Genomic DNA, 18,538 nt, shown 5'->3' with positions numbered 1-18,538 from the left:
TTATGGCTTGTGAAGGGTGTGGTGGGTTACATGAAAATTGGAGTTGCATGAAAGAAACGGACGATCAACAAGAAATGGTAAACTACATTGATAATAGACCTAGGCCGTCGGGTCCTCCAACGGGAACTTACAACCAAGGATGGCGAAACCACCCAAACCTTGGTTGGAGGGAAACCGGCAATAGTAGTAACCAACAAACCCAACGAACAAACTTTCAGCAATCAAGAAATGAGTCACAAAATTTCACTCAACAACAAGGTGGACGAGAAAGGCTCGAAGATACTATATCTCGCCTCGTCTCCGACACTGATAAGAAAAACTCGGAAAGATTTCTACAATTAGAATCTAATTTTAGGAATCAACAAGCTAGCATTCAAAACATAGAAAAACAAATAAATCAACTAGCACAAAATTTTTCCGAGAGACCGCAAGGCGCATTACCTAGCAATACCGAAACAAACCCAAAGGCGCAAGTTCACCTCATCACACTACGAAACCGCACCGTGGGGCCTGCAGAAGTACCTCCACCAACGGAAGAAACAATGCCAACACATCTGCAGGAAAAGAACTCTCCCCCATCACCCGAGCCTACCAAGGCTCCTCGAGTTCCGTACCCCGGTAGGTTAATTCGTCAAAAGACCAATGAGCAATTCGCAAAATTCGAAAGTCTGTTAAAACAATTGCATGTCAATATTCCTTTTATTGAAGTCCTAACCCAAATGCCCAAATACTCTAAATTTATGAGAGACTTCCTTACACATAAAAAGAAAATTGAAAATTTGCAATTAGTTAATTTAGGCGAAGAATGCTCTGCCCTCGTACTCAATAAACTACCCCAAAAGAAAATCGATCCCGGGAGTTTCACGATTCCATGCTCAATAGGGGAATCACCCGTTCGCAATGCCTTGGCCGACTTAGGGGCTAGCATTAACCTCATGCCCTCATCGATGTTCAAAAGGCTTGGCTTGGGAACCACGAGCCCTACAAAAATAAGCATACAACTAGCTGATCGATCAGTCAAGTTCCCACAAGGTGTCATCGAGAATGTCTTGGTAAGGGTAAGCAGATTCGTTTATCCAGTTGACCTTGTCATACTCGACATGGAGGAAGACACCGAGGTCCCCCTTATCCTAGGGAGACCCTTCCTTGCCACAGCACAAGCAGTGGTAGACATGAATGACGGGACACTGACTTTGAGGTATGAGGACGATGAGGTGAAATTCGGAGTTGGGAAGAAAATAGAGGACGACGACCCAATCAATTACATGAAGGTTATTGATTCAAGCTTGGATGCCGCTCTCCGACGGTGTAACTTGGGAAGCAAGGCACTCCACTCAGAAGATATATAACCAGGAATCGGGTCTAGCCAAGGACCCTTATAAACGTGGCGCACCACGGAGGCATTCCGCGGATCTATCCTTAGTTTAGTTTAATCTTTTAGTTTTTGCAGAATAAAACACACTCATGGTGGTAATGGATGAAAAAGGGAACGAGAAAAATGGAACCATGCACGAAGAACAGAGCAACCCGACAAAAATCTCCATCACAGAAGGCTCAACACGGGCCGTGCCCAACCAACACGGCCCCGTGCTGAGCCCCTGCAGAAAATCACCCAGTTCAGGTAACTGGACACGGGCCGTGTTTAGCGGACACGCCCCCGTGTCCAGGCTTCTGTTTCAATTCTGTAATTTTTGTTACTGGCACTTGACCACGGGGCCGTGCCCGGTGAACACGGGGCCGTGTCCAGGATGCCAGTAACATAAATCTTTGCTTTTTAACCCACTTTTATACATTCTAATCAACCAAAAACATTATTTTTGGACACATTGAGGACAGTGTGTAATTTAAGTGTGGGGGGGGGGGGGGGATGCTAAAACCCTTGAAATTTTGCAAAATCCTAAACACAAGCCTTACACAAAACTCTATTGGAACCGCTAAACACCCCAAATTTTTTCAAAAACTTTTTCATTTTTTTTATTTACTTGTCTTAGTTTAAGTTGGGAATAACAAGTTCTAAAAAGGTTATATTTTTACAAGTTTACAACCGATAGCGTCGTGATAAAAAAAAGAACCAACATAAGAAAATTATGAAACGGTATAACAAGTCTAGTTAAAAATTCGATTATATATGCTTGGTCACATTAAAAACCCATTCCCACAAAAGTGAGTTTTGAGCCTTTATTGAGCACAAAAATACACATATTTAGATTAAATGCTCATTTTTCGTTTCTTGTGTGAATAGCCGCTCGGTCCTTACAAATCTAGAACTTGCCACGACGATACATTCCCGGTCCTTACCAACTTAAACCCAAGTAAGTAAATGATGGAAGCATTAGGACTAACCATTTTTCTTTCAAAACCATTATTTTTCAATTTTTTTTACCTACCCAAAATCCCCCTAGATAGCCCCTTTGAGCCTAAACCTTTCATTTCATTACCCCAAAACCCTTTTTACCCACCAAAAACCTTTTTATTTTTTTTAGTAACAAGTTCGCTTTTTCGTAAACTCACCTTTTTATGTGACGATCAAAAAAAAAAAAATGATGAAGTCAAAAACAAACAAAAGCTATAAAAGCTTGTTTGGAGAAATACTTTAAAATAAAAAGTCACTAAAAACAAGGTACTTCACGAAAACCGACGCTTGTTACGATTTTCGCCCTTTTTACTAACCACTAACCAACCACCCACCTTTAAACCCAAGCCTTCACCCAAAAAGTCCTCTTGATATTTACAAAGGTAAAAAGTTAAAAAGGAGGAGGATTGATTGCTTGGCAAGCCTATGGAAGACGTAAGTTCCGTGCCGCTCTCGAGTGATTCACTAAAAATATACACCTTCGGCCGAGTGTTGAGTGATCTCCCGTGAGGTATGTGAACTTGTATATAAATGGAATTTTAATAAGGCATGCTATGCCCAAATAAGTTATGCATCTTATGAAAAGTTCAAAATAAATCATAACGAATAGGATTGTAAATAAATAAAAATAAAACCTATAAAAACCTTGGATTCCCGACACTCTAGGACAAGCTAAAAAAACTTCTCTTCTACCTATTCCATTTGGGAGTGTAAGCCACATTTAAAGAGTTTTGCTTGAGGACAAGCAAAAGTTCAAGTGTGGGGGTATTTGATGTGTGTAAAATGCAACATATAAATCACATCAATTAAGGCATAAAACTAACCCTATTTTAGTACCAATGTTGGAAAAAGAGTGTTTTTGTCTTCCTTTTGTATTTTCAGGATGAAATGAGCTCAAAATCACAAAAGAAGCAAAAAGACAACTAATTCTACCATAAATACAAGAAAAAGGAACAAAAGTGGATTGCCCGGACCCTCAACGGCACCTCCCAAGGCAAAGGAGAAGAAACAGAGTCTGAACACGCCCCGAGTCCAGCGAACACGGGGGCGTGCCCAGGAAGCAGCAGAAAAGACAAACCAGTAGAAGCTTCCATTGCCCACCACGGGGCCGTGTCCAGCGAGCACGGGGGCGTGGTGAAAGTACAGCAGGCGCATTAATTGTAATTCGCAATTACAATTAATGAGGAGAGAGAGTGTCAGGCGGGCACGGGGCCATGTCCAGCGGACACGGGGCCGTGTCCAGCCTTCTGTTCAGCCTATAAATAGAGGAGCTTGGCTTCATTCTCTCTCATCCCTTGGCACACCACCTCTCTCACACCTCATCCACCACCCACCACCACCATAACACCATCATCCATTGTCCATCGTAGAGTGTGTGAGTCGTCTCGGGATCCAAGATTGATCGTAAGAGTTCTTGACAATCAAGGCCATGTTTGCCTAAGTCTCTTACATCACTTGGTGAAGACAAGTGTTTAGTATAATACTTTTTATTTTTAATCTTTTGCACTTTTTATTTGGTTTTGTATTAATGACTTTAATAACTAGTTACTTATGTTGAAGGTGATCTTTCCTTATCGTTTGTCCGTGGTGTCTTGGCATTATTTTACTGTCTATATAAAATAAAAGATTTTCACCATTCATATCTCCACGGTCTATATGGAGGTATGTTGGCTACCTGGTCGGGGGTTAAGGGAACGGTTTGGTAAGGGTCTTACCCTTGTTCAGCGTTTAGAGGTCCTGCTTGGGACCTGGGTCAAATTTAGTAGGATCTCCTTCAATGCCCATAGGTATTGGATGGCGGGGATCCAAACTCTTTGACCCCCTCATAAGTTAACTACTATTAATACTATAACCCGGCTATTTAGGACTGTATCCCTGCTGACTCAGACTACTTAGCCGAGGGTAACGTCACCGCCAAAAGCGGGGCCTACCACAATTTGCATTAATAACTTAATTCATTATCTTTCAATAATCCGACCCTTTAGGATTGTATCCTTGCTGACTCAAACTACTGGGTTGAGGGTAACGTCGCCTTCAAAAGAGGGGCCTACTACAATAACTAAGATAATCTCTTAAACAAGTGCAAAAGTGCGAAAATAATCAAAGGTTATACTAATACACGTGTCGGATCCAAGTGATTCATCTTGTCTATCTGTTTTTATTTTATTTTTATTTTCAGCATTTAGTTAGTTTTTATTTTTCTTAGTTTAAAACATTTTTCTCACTTTTTGATTTGATTAGACGTTGAGGATAAACCGGTATTAAAAGCTCTTGTGTCCTTGGACGACCTCGGTATCTTACCAACACTATACTACGTCCACGATGGGTGCACTTGCCCATATGTGTGTTTAGTGTTAGTGAATATCGTGTTTTATAAATTTAAAACTTGGCTAAAAGTGTAAAAAGGGGCTTAAATATACATCAAAAATATATTACACTACACACGCATCACCACAAACTGTAACTATTGCTAGCCCGCATGGCCTCTTTCCACGAAAGTCTGCTAATATGTTTAAAACACCACCATGTTTCGACCCTATTAGTTTTATCTGGTGAAGCGAGGTCGTGCCTGCTAAGATAACACAGATAACACGAGTATTGATGAGTGATAGCGACACGCGATGAGAGTATCGAGTCGATGAGGTAGGCGCGAAATGCGTTAAAGCGAAAAGCAACGAGTGATTTTCGGTACTCGTCTAGCGATCCGTAATAAACGATCCACACCAGGCGGTAGAAGTTCATGCAGTAGTCAATAACCAGCGTTAGAGATTGCGGGATAAACACCAGATACGATTGCGATTTCGAGCCGTATATTGAGTGATTTAGATTGCGAGATGGATCCAGCAAAACTGTGATTGAGTTGCATTCTAGACTTACGACCAGTCTTGCATTGCTCCAATTGCTCTTCGGGGTGAACTTACATAAGTCCATCGATGTGGCAATTGTGTTGCGTACGCAGACTTACGAGAAGTCTCGCAGTGATGCGAGTTTAGTTTGTTACGCCTTGTGGTTGATTTGTATTGTGTCGAAAATAACTATTATAATATAATAGGTCTAATAACGTCCAACTCCACATGGCACTTTCTTCACGAAGCTCCGGTAGTATGGTAAAGCACACCTTGCGTTACCCTTACTACATATGCCCCGTGCCTTGGTGTCACGCTTCGTTGACATGGTCAAGACCCTTGATCATGCTTTTAAACGTTATGACACCATTAGAACTTCACTACGATCTCCATGCACTGCCAAGGTAATCCCGTGTGCACCCACGATTAGTTGTTCCTTGCACGTCTATCGTACTTCATTCTAAGAGTGTTGTAAGGGTAAGATACGTTACATAGTACATAGTGCTAGCGTTTAGACGATGCTCGAGTATAAGAGAAATATAGTCCACATGCGACGATAGATGAAATAAGCTCCACACATAAAAGAAAATGATAGCGATAAGTCGTATTATTACAACAACATTAGAAGCAAAATACGTTGCTGTGGGGGACACTTGCGGAGACTGCTGGTGTTGCTGACTTCCTTCAGAGTTGCGGTCCTGCGCGACAGTGCTGAGTACGATGACCATACCAGTTGCAATTTGTGCAATAGCGACAATTTGCTTCTGGCGGGTGATGGTACGTGCACGTGAAACACAGGGGATGAAGCCCACTGTAAGCACGTTTTGGCTGAACTGGGACTGATCGGAGGGGTTCGGGTTGCGGCAGTCCGGTTGTTGGAGAGTCTGGGCTCACGGTCTTTCGTTTGCGGCTAGGTTGAGCTTCCTGAGATGATGCGGTGTCGTTGTTGGATTCGCTGATGATTTGACGGAGGCATTGTCGGAGAAATCCTTAGAAGAACCTTCAGAGGAGCTGTCAGATGACCCATCGACCGATTCTTTAAAGGAATCGTCGGACGAGTTGATGATGATTGCTTGATGAGCTTGTTTGACAGGCTTCTTGGAGAAAAACCCGTTCAAAACTCGTTTGCTGTTGATCTCTGCGGCTAGACGGTAGGCTTCTTCGATGGTAGCAGGTCTTGCAACTTCGACAAAATCACCCACACTCTCAGGTAAGCCGCGGAGGTACTTCGCGATGGCTTTCCTTGGAGTGTCAACTTGACTTGGGCAGATTGCACCAAGCTGCTTAAACCTTGCTGTGTAGCCAGCATTGTCACCTTCGGTTTGCTTGATTTCCCAAAATTCGTTTTCTAGCTTCTGGACTTCGTGAGGAGGACAGTATTCTTCCTTCATGAGTTCCTTCAGCTCGTCCCAAAAGAGGGCGTATGCTGCGGAGATCCCACGTTTGTTGCGTTCGGCGGTCCACCAGTCGAGTGCTCGCGATTGGAATACTACGGTAGCACAAGTAGTACGGAGACTATCGGGACACCCACTTTGTCGAAGGGTGACTTCGATAGAATCGAACCACTGGAGTAGTTGGGTCACACCTCCTTCACCTGTGAATTCCATCGGGTCACAGGCTTTGAAGTGTTTGTAGAGGAAAGTAGATTGCGGCTCTTCCGTCTTAGAGTCCTTCGCGGCTCGAGCGTTGTTGAGGGAGTGCACTTGAGCGACAATTTGAGGAATGAGCCTTACCACTTCCTTGGTCACAAGCGAGGCAATCCTCTTATCGGCGCTTCGTTTAGCTCTTCTCCTAGCTATTTGTTTCGAGTTAGAGTTGTTTGAAGGCATCTAGACAGAGAGAGATTTGGAATGAGACTCGATCAGAATGATTTCGAGTTTACGATGCGATTGAGCGCAGTCGAAACTTGTAACGTGCAATATAAATTGACTTCACATAGGAGCCACATAGGAGACACGAAACTTCCTAGATTTTCATACAATGTCTTGATTGTACTTAGATATAAATAGTTGTAGTTCATACTTACACACACATATATTACGGTTTAGAATGCGCGAGGACGCGTTAAGGGAGGGATTGCGAGAGAAATCGGACAATTGGACATTATCTTGTTGCGATCATTCGGTCTTTGTTTTGGATTGCGATGGCTGTGCGAGTTGTGCGTTTTGTAAAACAGAGAGCGAAAACTGATAATCGCAATTAAACACATAAAACGTAACTGAATTCATCAAATCGTAAAATCCGGTGAGTTGTAGGCTTATTAAGATACTCGGAGTGCCTCGGGTGTTTAGGCGTCGACTACCCAAGGTAACTCAATCGCACCCAACAAGTTCGTGCACACGCGTTGACTCTGGGGGTTTATGCTTCCACTGGGATGCAGCTCATGGCATTCATCCTCCAAGTCATCGCGAGGCTCGAGTCATTGTGATGGTCGAGTCCCTGGTGAGAGCTTTTTGAAAAAAATATTTTAGGGAGTGGAACGGTTCATTAAGGTACGGGTTTCACCCCTGACTTAACAGTTTTGTTCCAAATTTGTGGTTACGCTCATCGAATGAATCCGAGAGCTCCGCTAGAATTTCGAAAGGGAGGCTTTCGTCGAGGTATGGATGTCACTCCTAACTCAACGAAAGATTCTCGTGCTAGAAAAATGCGCTGAGTGAGTAATCCTATCGAGAGTTACTGGTTTTCACACTTGGTCTCGACTGGATCGCTCGGTTGTGAGATGCGAGTATTTTCGAAAACATGTGTATTATGTCCGCCTTAGGAAAGGCTAAGTAGTATTCCAGCCTTAGGAAAGGCTTCTTCGTGTGAAGTTGTAGTATGCGGGGTTCACACCAAGTCATAGTTTTTGCAATTTCGATCAGAAGCATCAGGTAGGCGCAATACAAACCCTACTGGGTTCGTACGAGGCAGCCTGTGGGTGCTTAGACTATAGACTAGGTCGTTCTCTAAGACGTCGACCCGGACTAGGTCGAGTCTTGCCTAATTCCCTATAGTTATGGCTCTGATACCAATCTGTCACACCCCAACCGATGGCGGAATCATCGAGGCGCGGCACTAGGCGAATCAGATTGCTCAAGAGAATCCATAACAACTATATTGCGATAATATTCATTACATTTGTCATCCCATACTAACAAACAATACAATCACATAAGTTATCACAGATTTCTTGTCCTCTCGAACAATTCAAATCCGTCAACCTAGAATTTAGGTGAGTTTTTAGACTTCCTAGCTTGATTTGATGTAGACTTCGACTAATCCTGCAACATACGTTAAAATATTGTCAATACAAAAGTATTGGCGAGTATACAGGTTTGGTATGTAGTAGAATAATAAATTAAAAGTGCTGCGAATTTCCATATGCATAAACGTAATACACGACATATATACTCACAAAACTGATACTACCAGCTAAGTCCTCGATGCTCGACTCTTCGATGGCATAACTAGACCCCGTCGAGTGCAATAGTACTATACTAGTCTGGGTGGGACGTCACGAGTATAAGTCCTAGCATGCAACTAGCATCACGTATATCTATGCAAACAGTTATTCGCAAGTGATAGATTAACAATTTGAATCATCCGTTTGATAAGTTCGATTTATAAGGAACGTATGTTACACCCAAAATTCGATAAAAAGGGGGTCAAGTATACTCACAGTGCGTATTTGGTTGGATTGATGGGATGATGCCTGAGAATGCCCTAGTTTCAGACTGATCACATGAGTATAGGATTACGCGTTAAATGGTATCGAATTACATGAAATTGGACGAAAATTGTATTGGAACTGGCCATTCGGATGGACCGCTCGATCGGCCGGGCTGCTCGATCGAGTGGGCTGTTCGATCGAGTGGGCCGTTCGATCGGCTGGTCCAGCCGATCGGCTGGGCCGCTCGATCGACTGGGCCGCTCGATCGGCCAGCCTGTCCAGCTGTTTTCGGCGATTTTCGCGTGTTCTTCGGTGGTTTTGGTCGAGACGTTGTCGTGACGTGTTGAACAAGTGAAACCCCATCAATTCCGACCTGTTCTAATGGCCGGGAATCACCCCGTTTCATCAGAACTGGCCGTTCTTGGCGGTTTTTCCGTGTTTAACCCGAAACCGGTCGTCTCTTTGGCAGGAATCAGATCCTTGACCAACACGACACTAAGAATGAGCAGGAGGTCGGTCTAAGCTCTGTTGCTACCGTTTTTATGTACAGATCTGATGTGAAAACCTTGATTATTCTTGATGAAGTTCTTAGATCTGAGTTGTTCTTGGTGGAATGAGGCCAACATTTGAAGTTCATAAGAACTTTATGATGACATCACCCTAGAACATCTCAAATCTGTACTTCTTGATTGGAAAACATAGATTTAGACCAGGTTTATGCAAAATCGTATGGGAACCATTCGGATCTGGGTTGTTCTTCATGGGATGACATCACTCTTAAAGAACTCCATGGTGACATCACCCTAAAACACTCCAAATCCGTTGATTTCACGGTCAAAACTTGAAAATCCAAGGGTAAGAGGATGAAAGAATGCATATCAATCAAGAAAGTACAAGATTCGAGTGGAAAACTTACAAGAATCGCGAGAAATTGGAAGATTAAGGGGGCTGGAATGTCTTGGTCGAGTAGCAGCAGCAACAACAAGTGTTTGGGGGTGAAGGGGGGGGGGTATTTATAGGCAAGGAAGGAGAGAAATGGAGGAAAGGCGGGCCGGATCGGCTGGCCCGTTCAGTCGGCCGGTCCAGCCGATCAGCTGGCCTGTCCGATCGGACGACCCAGCCAATCGGCTGGTCCGTTCGATTGGGCGGCCCAGCCCGGTTGGCTGTTCTGTCCGATCGGCCGGCCCAGCCGATCGGCTGGCCCGTTCGATCGGCCGGCCCAGCCGATCGGCTGGCCCGTTCGATCGGCCGGCCCAGCCGATCGGCTGGCCCGTCCGATCGACTGGCCCAGCCGTTTGGCTGGCCCATCCGTACGGAAGCCTTTAGTCCTCGCTTTTGGCGTGTTTTCGACTGTTTGGGCCACATTTTCATATATATACATAATTATTTAATTATTAATTTTAATTAATCACAAAAGGGTTGCATATACGCATCTATATACTCAATTCTCGGTGTGATGGTCGAGTTACGCGTGCCTTCGAGTGTGTTCTTCGATGTGATGAGCCACAAGGATTATCGGGGCACTACTTGCTCGTGTTGCCGTCATCATCACGATGGCTGGAGACATGGTACTCACCCGATAGTCTTTGTTAGCGTTGCCTGTTTATGTTTTGACACCTCACGGTTATCGAGGAGGGTAGATTAAGTCCTCACTCAACATCATCGTGAGTGTTATAACTTATTGAAAATAGGTTTGTAATAGCGATAGAATACGCGTAATTATTCGATTATACTTCGATTTAGCGATATATCTGATATAGTTTCATTATGATCCGAATCTCTGGTGCTAGGCGTAACGAGTGTATCGAGTAGTAACAACGCATGAAGGTGCGGGTTGTTACACCTGAGCTATCACCCAGCCATTTCCAGGGGTCAAACTCATTGCTCAAAGAAACCGAACTAAGACATGTTAATAAGACGGTCAACTCCCTGATCTCGACGTCACGATCCGGATCATGCTTCCACAGCCATGCTCCCATCAGACGATCACGAACCGAACATGTTTTAACCAATTCTAGCTCAAACAAGTTAGGAAACACCTCTTTGAGAGGGACGTCTTTCATCCACGGGTCCAAGCAAAACAATACATCGCTACCTCTACCAACCGAACCCCGAAAAAAATTACGAAGACGGATGTTACCTGGCATAGGCTTATTGATAGTAGAGACTATATTCTGCCAGACACCTCCAAGAGATTTCATAACCGGTAAGAAAGACCAACCCGAGCTGCCCGAATGAATAGCGTCTATCACCTTGACCCAAAGATTATTCTTTTCACACTTGTATCTCCACCCCCACTTGCTCAAAAGAGCAATGTTAACATGACTGAGCTTGCTGATTCCCAGACCCCCGTTCTTCTTTGCCAAAGCCACTTTATCCCAAGCCACCCAATGCGTCCTTTTAACTTCAGTTGATCCTCCCCATAGGAATTTTTTGATTAAAGCTTCCAAATCATTAACCACTTTCACTGGCGCTTTAAAAAGCGAAAAAAAATAATTCGGTAAGCTCTGAAGGACGGACCGGATGAGAGTGATTCCCCCACCGATAGACAGGAGAGACGCCTTCCAAAGAGCCAATCTAGACTCAAAAATGTCGAACACTGGTTTCCAGTTACGCATACGATTCACGTTGGCCCCTACTCTTAAACCCAAGTACTTAAATGGAAGAACATCCGGAATTCATGTTACCAATACGATTTTCCAGTTAATATCCAGCTTTTTTTCTTTTCCCTTTCTTTTAATGAAGGACAAAATAGTCTTTTAACATTTTATGATAACAATTTAAAAAATCTTACCATTTTGCCCTTCATTAAAAGGAAGGAAAAAGACAAAAAACTGGATGTTAACTGGAAAATCTGATCAGATTTTTCTTTTGGATGAAAATGACAACAAAATTGAAACCACAGGGACCAAGATTCAAAAGGTTTGAGTTTTGGACTAAAGTGGCAAAAGTGACCAAACCTCAGAGACCATTTTGACAGTTTACTCTAAAGTGTATTATGCCCTCTATAACTAAAAAAATTTCTATTTTTGACGGGAACTTGGCCTCTAATAATCCGCAAACATCATTGGCCATTGGCAATTCCACTTTTGGATATTTCCCCTACCAGTCCAACCTTTCACCTGTTTGTTTTTCCTCCACTGGTCCTTCGTTAAAAAAACCTAACGAAGTGAAGTTTTTTTTTCCAAATTTCAAATAGATGTTTTAGGGCTTTTGATCAGAGCGGCGATACGAGTCCATTGATGTAAAACTTAACTCGAAACGGTGCTCCAAACGACTTGATTTTTGTTGATTGGAAGTTTAAACACCCGAATTGAAGCACCGTTTTCATCGTTTGGAGCACCGTTTCGAGGTAAGTTTTACATAAATGGACTCGTATCGTCGTTCTAATCAAAAGCCCTAAAACATCTGTTTGTAATTCGGAAAAAAAACTTAACTCCGTTAAGTTTTTTAACAGGGGACCGGTGGAGGAAAAATAACTGAAAGGTTGGACTAGCATGGTGAATATTCAAAATTGGGACTGCCAATGGCTAGTGACGTCTACTAAGGATTATTACAGGCAAATTTCCCATTTTGACACATTTTTTAGTCATAACTCAAAATTTTTAACCTTAGGTGTGATCACGTGCATCTTATATGAGGGTAATTTAGTCGTTTTACCATTTTCCTTAAATAAAACTTATAACATTAAAAACCAGGGTCATCTTAGAGAATCTTTCAAAAAGTTTGGGTCCAGGGCGAGTGGAAAAAAGGGGTCGTTATTGAGCCAATTTAAATGGGTTTAAACTTTACTAATTGGTGTTGATGTGTAAAAAAGTAATAGGCTTAATTTAAAATGGGTTTTCTGTTAAAATAAATAAAATAGTAAATTACGGTTTTGGTCCATGTATGGAATATCTTATAAATTTCAAAAGTCTTATAAATATCTTAATGTTAAATCCAAGTCACGTGAGAAAGGATCAAACATGTTACCAACACTTGTGCGACGACGATGATGCTTTTGCATTTTCAATCTCGTCTGTAAGATAAAGGATCCTGGTTGAAGAATGTTATGGCTCAATTGACTTCCTCTATCATTGATATCTTAATATATATACAAGATACAATCGCACAATTTAGGGAAGAGATAATTAAAAAGTTAATGACATGATCCTCTCTATATTTACATAAAATATATTCCATTACACCCCCGCAGTCGAAGCAAGAGGTGGGCGAATGTTGAGACTGGAGCGGAAATCGTCAAATAACACCCGAGGTAAGCCTTTGGTGAAGATGTCAGCAATCTGAAGTCGAGTGGGGGTATGAAGTATCCGTATTGCACCACGTTGGACATGTTCATGCACAAAATGAATGTCAAGCTCTATGTGTTTGGTGCGTTGATGTTGAACTTGATTACTGGATAGGTAGATTGCACTGATATTGTCGCAATACACTAAAGTAGCCGTGGATAGGGGTCGACGCAACTCGAGAAGAAGGTTGCGGAGCCAACAAATTTCAACAACGACATTTGCAACCGCACGGTATTCGGCTTCGGCGCTTGAGCGAGAGATGGTCGACCGTCGCTTGGAGGACCAAGATAAAAGATTTTGTCCCATGTAAACGCAATATCCTGAGGTAGAGCGACGGGTATCCGAACACCCAGCCCAATCAACATCTGTATAGGTCCGGAGAGAGATATCAGGACACGGGGAGAGAGTGAGACCATACTCCGCGATGCTGCGAATGTAATAAATAATACGCTTCAAGGCATTCCAGTGCTCGGTGCTGGGGTTGTGAATGTGAATGCAGATTTGTTAAACGGCATAACTGATGTCAGGCCTAGTAAAGGTGAGATACTGAAGCGCACCTGCAAGGCTTCTGTAAAAGGTGGGGTTATCAACTGGAACACTAGATGTAGCGCCGAGTTTTGGTTTTGTATCGACAGGATTTGTGACAGGATTGCAAGAAGTCATACCCGCACGACTGACAATGTGTCACACCCTGACTTTTGCGGAAGCATGATTATGTGTGACTTGCTTAATATCATTGCATTCAACCATAACAAACAACTATATGATAAAACCAAAGATGTTCATCCATTGATTAAGTTTTAAAACATTACAAGCAACAATTATTCTCAAATCCCAAACACAGATTTCAAGCTTAAAATACAACACCAACAGGTTTTAAAATATGTATCCTATCCAGGATAGGATACACACTCCGAACCATTCGACACCGGATGACATCTCCGAACCATCAACAAAAGTTGAGCGAGTCCTATCCAGGATAGGATACACACTCCGAACCATTCGAGTCTTAAAAGACTCTAATGAAAACTAGGCTTTGAAATATGTATCCTATCCAGGATAGGATACACACTCCAAACCATTCGACACCGGATGACATCTTTTATTCCAAACAAACACTGTAAAACTCTAACGCCCACCAGATCCATACTTAGTTTCCTAAAATACATGTAGTTTGAAAACATCAACAAAAGTTGAGCGAGTTCATGTGTTTAGTGTGTGAGCTCGAATAATCTTTGTAATCATTGTAAGTAAGTATGTATTTGCAAACTCTGGTATGAAAGCAACAAGGAAAACAGATCATTAATGGTTTGCAAGGCCATTAATATGTGTGACGTGGTGCAGGAAGACTCAATCCTAGCAGAATTTTGCCACAGTTTCAGTTTGAAGATATAGTCACCTCATGGGCCAAACCCCGGTCCACATGGGTGTGGGCTCGCTACACCCAAATAGATCTATCACTCATGTCCCTTGGTCCTACAACGAGGATTAACGGTCTTAAGCGTCATACCCACCACTCACATGATCTAGCAGTACCCTTCCTTAGCTAACCATACCACATATAAACGTTTGTAAACAGTTTGTAACATGTACTAACAAAAAACAGTCCATTTACTGGCACACACTTTTAGTGGCATTTAGCTTTTATGGCACTAATTTAGGTTTTCGTGGCACTTTATGTATGCCATATTTGCCTGACACACGTTTTAGTGGCATTTAGGTTTTAAGCCATTAATTTATGTTTTTAGTGGCACTTTTTGTGTGCCATCTTTGTTTGACACACACTTTTAATGTTATTTAGGTTATATAAACCACTAATTCACACTTTCACTCACACCTTAAAATTTATCTCTTTATGCCACTAATTCTAAGAAGTAATCAAAACTAAAAAAAAATTGTAATTATATTCATGGTTCAGGAACACCGTGCGACTATTCAAACGGTTGCCATAGTTTCTTTACAATGTCAGTTTTTCTTCATAATTTTAATATTCGGTCGGTCGGTTTAAAAAATTGTAATTGTGGCAAGGATTTGGTTTGCGGTTCACACCAAAAAACCGGCTATATAAATCGGAGGGAATTGTAAGATTTCTTATATTTAATTTTTGAAAATACTTCATATGATATATTTTATTTTTATATTAGCCTTAATTAAAATTATAACTAGGTAAAGTTTAATTAAATTTAAAGTGGACTATAAGATAAGCTGAATCAAATGTAGAAATTATATAGTTACAAGACTACGAGTCTAATTAAACTAAATGGCTAATATTAAATGATATGATAAAAAATCTACATATATATATATATATATGTCGTGTGTATTGTGAAAATATATATGTTGATTTTATCAAAAGGATTGTAAAACTCACAGGATTTTGAAATTAGTGCAAAATTTGTTGGAAATTTTTTTATGTTTAGGCGTCGATTCTAGTTTCACTTGCGATTGTACACCTCAATTTCATGCTTTATATTTAAGTTTCAAATCTTAATTACAAAATACCAAACTAAGAAATCAAATCAAAACCAAACCATTAGTAACGCTTTAGTTTGGTTTTGGGTTTTAACCGTTCAGTTTTGGTTTACAACAACAAAACCCATTATTAACGGTTTAACTTAGTTTTATTTTTTAGTGGAACTTTTAAATTCATTTCAATCAGCTGGGCAAATTACATAAGGATAGTAAGTAGACGAGCAACAAACTGCGCCGTCATCCCCTTCTGAATAGAAAACGCTAATCTACTAAAAACAAAGCTGCACCCCTGGGGGGTCGAAAAGTTGTTGTGGACCACACGCTGAACTCTAGCCAAGAACCGAACCGCCTACGGCGCCAATGAGCCGAACGTGTCAAACGCCAGGGAGACAAAGGCATGCTCCCCGTATTTATCCAGGCGTGCTTTACGGCAGACTGGACAAGTTTATCGTTCGGGAACATGGGGATTATCAGACGGTACTTAAGGATTAACTGGTACTCCATCGATGACATACGTTAACTCAGACCTTCAATAGGAATAGCAGTTAAGAAATCCTAAGCGTGAGGCCTCAGTAGACATTCAATGACTTTTGATAAAATTAGACTGTGAACATCTTTAATTTTTACCTCCAAAATGTTCCTAAAATTTACATTAAAATTTAAACTTATCCCTCCAAACTAAAATTCACTCTACAAAAACAGAAGTTTCCCTCCACTCTCCTCGATTTACAGTTTCCCTCTCACCCTAGTCTCTCTCGTTCGCTGTGAGTTCAAATTCCATTTCAATCGTTCTTCAAATATCATCATCAACAGGTGGTTCTCTTAGGATTCAACAGTTCTCTCAACAGAATCAGTTCCTACTCTTGAGGTACTAATGCACAATTTTGGGTTTCTTATATCATAACAACGCCCTAACCTAAGGGCATGTTTGACTAAGTTTTTTGAAACAACTTATTGACTTTTTGAAAAGTTATAAGCTTTATAAAGTCTGTTTGGCAATGAGGTGTATGTGAGGGGAAAAGTGACTTTTCCAAAAAGTCACTAAAATCCTGACTTTTCCAAAAAGTCATAAGGCCCTTTTGAAAAAGCTAAGCCAAACATGCCCCTAGTTAATCGGGCACAAAGTGTACAGTTGCTATTCATTGCTGAATATTAGTGAATATATTTTTTGCTAGGGTTGCATTACATCCAATTAAGGCTTTCTCTTTACCAGTTTTCATTCTCATTAGTGTGAATTAATATCTCTATTTGAAAGATTGGAGCATTTGATTTTCATATATTTTAATTTTTTTTTTACATTGACTCCTTTATTGAAATCAATTCCTTTTTGGTTTTGATCCACTTAGACTAGTCATATTGACAATAAACTTGACGAGTACCTAGAATAGCTAACTTACTTGATTCAAGAACCTTTTTTTTTCTATTGAGATGTGCATTAACCAGATCTGACCAACCCAATATTTATCTATTATTTGAAATTTTAATTAAATGGATTTTATAAATATGTGAAATATGTTTTTTTAGATATTGAATTGTTCTTATTATGTATTTGTATAGATATAAGCTTGTTTTATGTGATGTGAAGTGAAGTTGAATCTTTGTGATTTGTCGGGTCATCTGAGACACACTCAAGGTGTTCGATGAAATGCCTCCATAGAATTTGTTTATTCGATATGACTTTGAAAGCAATATACTTATAGGTAGGAGATTCAGTGACACATCTGTACAGGATGACATGAAGTTATGGCCATTCAAGGTCAGTTCTGGTTCTGCAGAAAAGCCCATGATTGGGGTCTCTTACAAAGGTGAGGATCAGTTTTCAGCTGGAAAGATCTCTTCAATGGTGCTCACTAAAATGCGTGAAATCGCTGAAGCTTTCATGGGATCGACTGTCAAAAACGCAGTCGTTACGGTCCCTGCATACTTCAACGACTCGCAAAGGCAAGCCACGAAAGATGCTGGTGTCATAGCGGGTTTAAACGTGATGTGTATCATCAACGAGCCGACTGCTGCAGCCATTGCTTATGGTCTAGACAAGAAAGCGTCTAGTGCTGGTGAGAAAAACGTGCTTATTTTCGACCTCGGTGGTGGTACATTTGATGCATCGGTTCTTACGATCGAAGAGGGTATCTTTGAAGTGAAGTCGACTGCGGGTGATACGCATCTTGAGGGTGAAGACTTTGATAACCGAATGGTGAATCATTTTGTTCAAGCACTATGTTTTTGCAGGACTGGCGTGTTGAGTCATTCCTAAAAGCAAATATCTTTGTGTATCACTTAATTAATGAATACTAATAAGCCGAGCCCGAGCTTGAAAAATTACTCACAAGCGGAGCTCAAGCTGAAAAATTACAGCCGGGCCCTTTGCTGTCTAAAATGCTATATGAAGGCTGTTTTTCATACCTATATATTAATGGGGGTCAAGTTATTCTACAAAGGCTTCTAATTGTAAGAAGTGTAAGAAGGATTTATAAAGTGACAAGTGTCTAATAACTTAAAACTAAACCCACTACATCACCACCAAAAACCTAAACACCCACCCCACCACCACCCAAAAACCTAACCTGCCCCCCCCTCCAACCAAAAAACCTAAACCCCCCACCCCCCCCCCCCCCCCCCCCCGACAAAAAAAAAAACTATACCTCACAAAAGAAGTGAGTTTTCCTTTTATAATGTTCTGACATCTTTGATAGCCATGTTTATGAGATCTAATCAATTTATCATGAATTGTGAATTTTAGGTTGAATGTAGTGACTTGGCTAATGCGGCGACAATAAGTAGCAAGTACAGGGAACAACCATGAAGTAGGAAATATGATTGCTAAGAAAGAGTTAACACGACGATTATTTTACTCGCATGAAGATTATGAAAGATATTCATGAACGCAATAAAGTTTTGAGTTTTTGTTCTTACATTTATTAGTTTT

The 18,538-nt window shown here is 41.3% G+C and overlaps 1 protein-coding gene across 1 annotated transcript; it reads left to right on the top strand.

The window, feature by feature from the left end:
* Window positions 1–15,972: 15,972 nt before the first annotated feature.
* Window positions 15,973–17,866, top strand: LOC110925060 (heat shock cognate 70 kDa protein 1). The gene is made up of 2 exons (XM_022169031.2): window positions 15,973–16,089; window positions 17,270–17,866. Exons 1-2 carry the CDS (start codon window positions 15,973–15,975, stop codon window positions 17,864–17,866), a joined length of 714 nt encoding a protein of 237 aa, XP_022024723.2.
* The last annotated feature ends 672 nt before the right edge of the window (window positions 17,867–18,538 follow it).

Source organism: Helianthus annuus, chromosome 17 (assembly GCF_002127325.2).
Source record: "Helianthus annuus cultivar XRQ/B chromosome 17, HanXRQr2.0-SUNRISE, whole genome shotgun sequence".
NCBI lineage: Eukaryota > Viridiplantae > Streptophyta > Magnoliopsida > Asterales > Asteraceae > Helianthus > Helianthus annuus.
This window is presented reverse-complemented; position numbering and strand designations above follow the sequence as displayed.

Bases quoted from the DNA above. Each gene is read 5' to 3' on its own strand.
- LOC110925060 (XM_022169031.2), top strand. From the start codon at position 15,973: ATGAGCCGAACGTGTCAAACGCCAGGGAGACAAAGGCATGCTCCCCGT. The intron at 16,090-17,269 runs GTACTTAAGGAT...ATGCCTCCATAG, and splicing joins AACATGGGGATTATCAGACG to AATTTGTTTATTCGATATGA.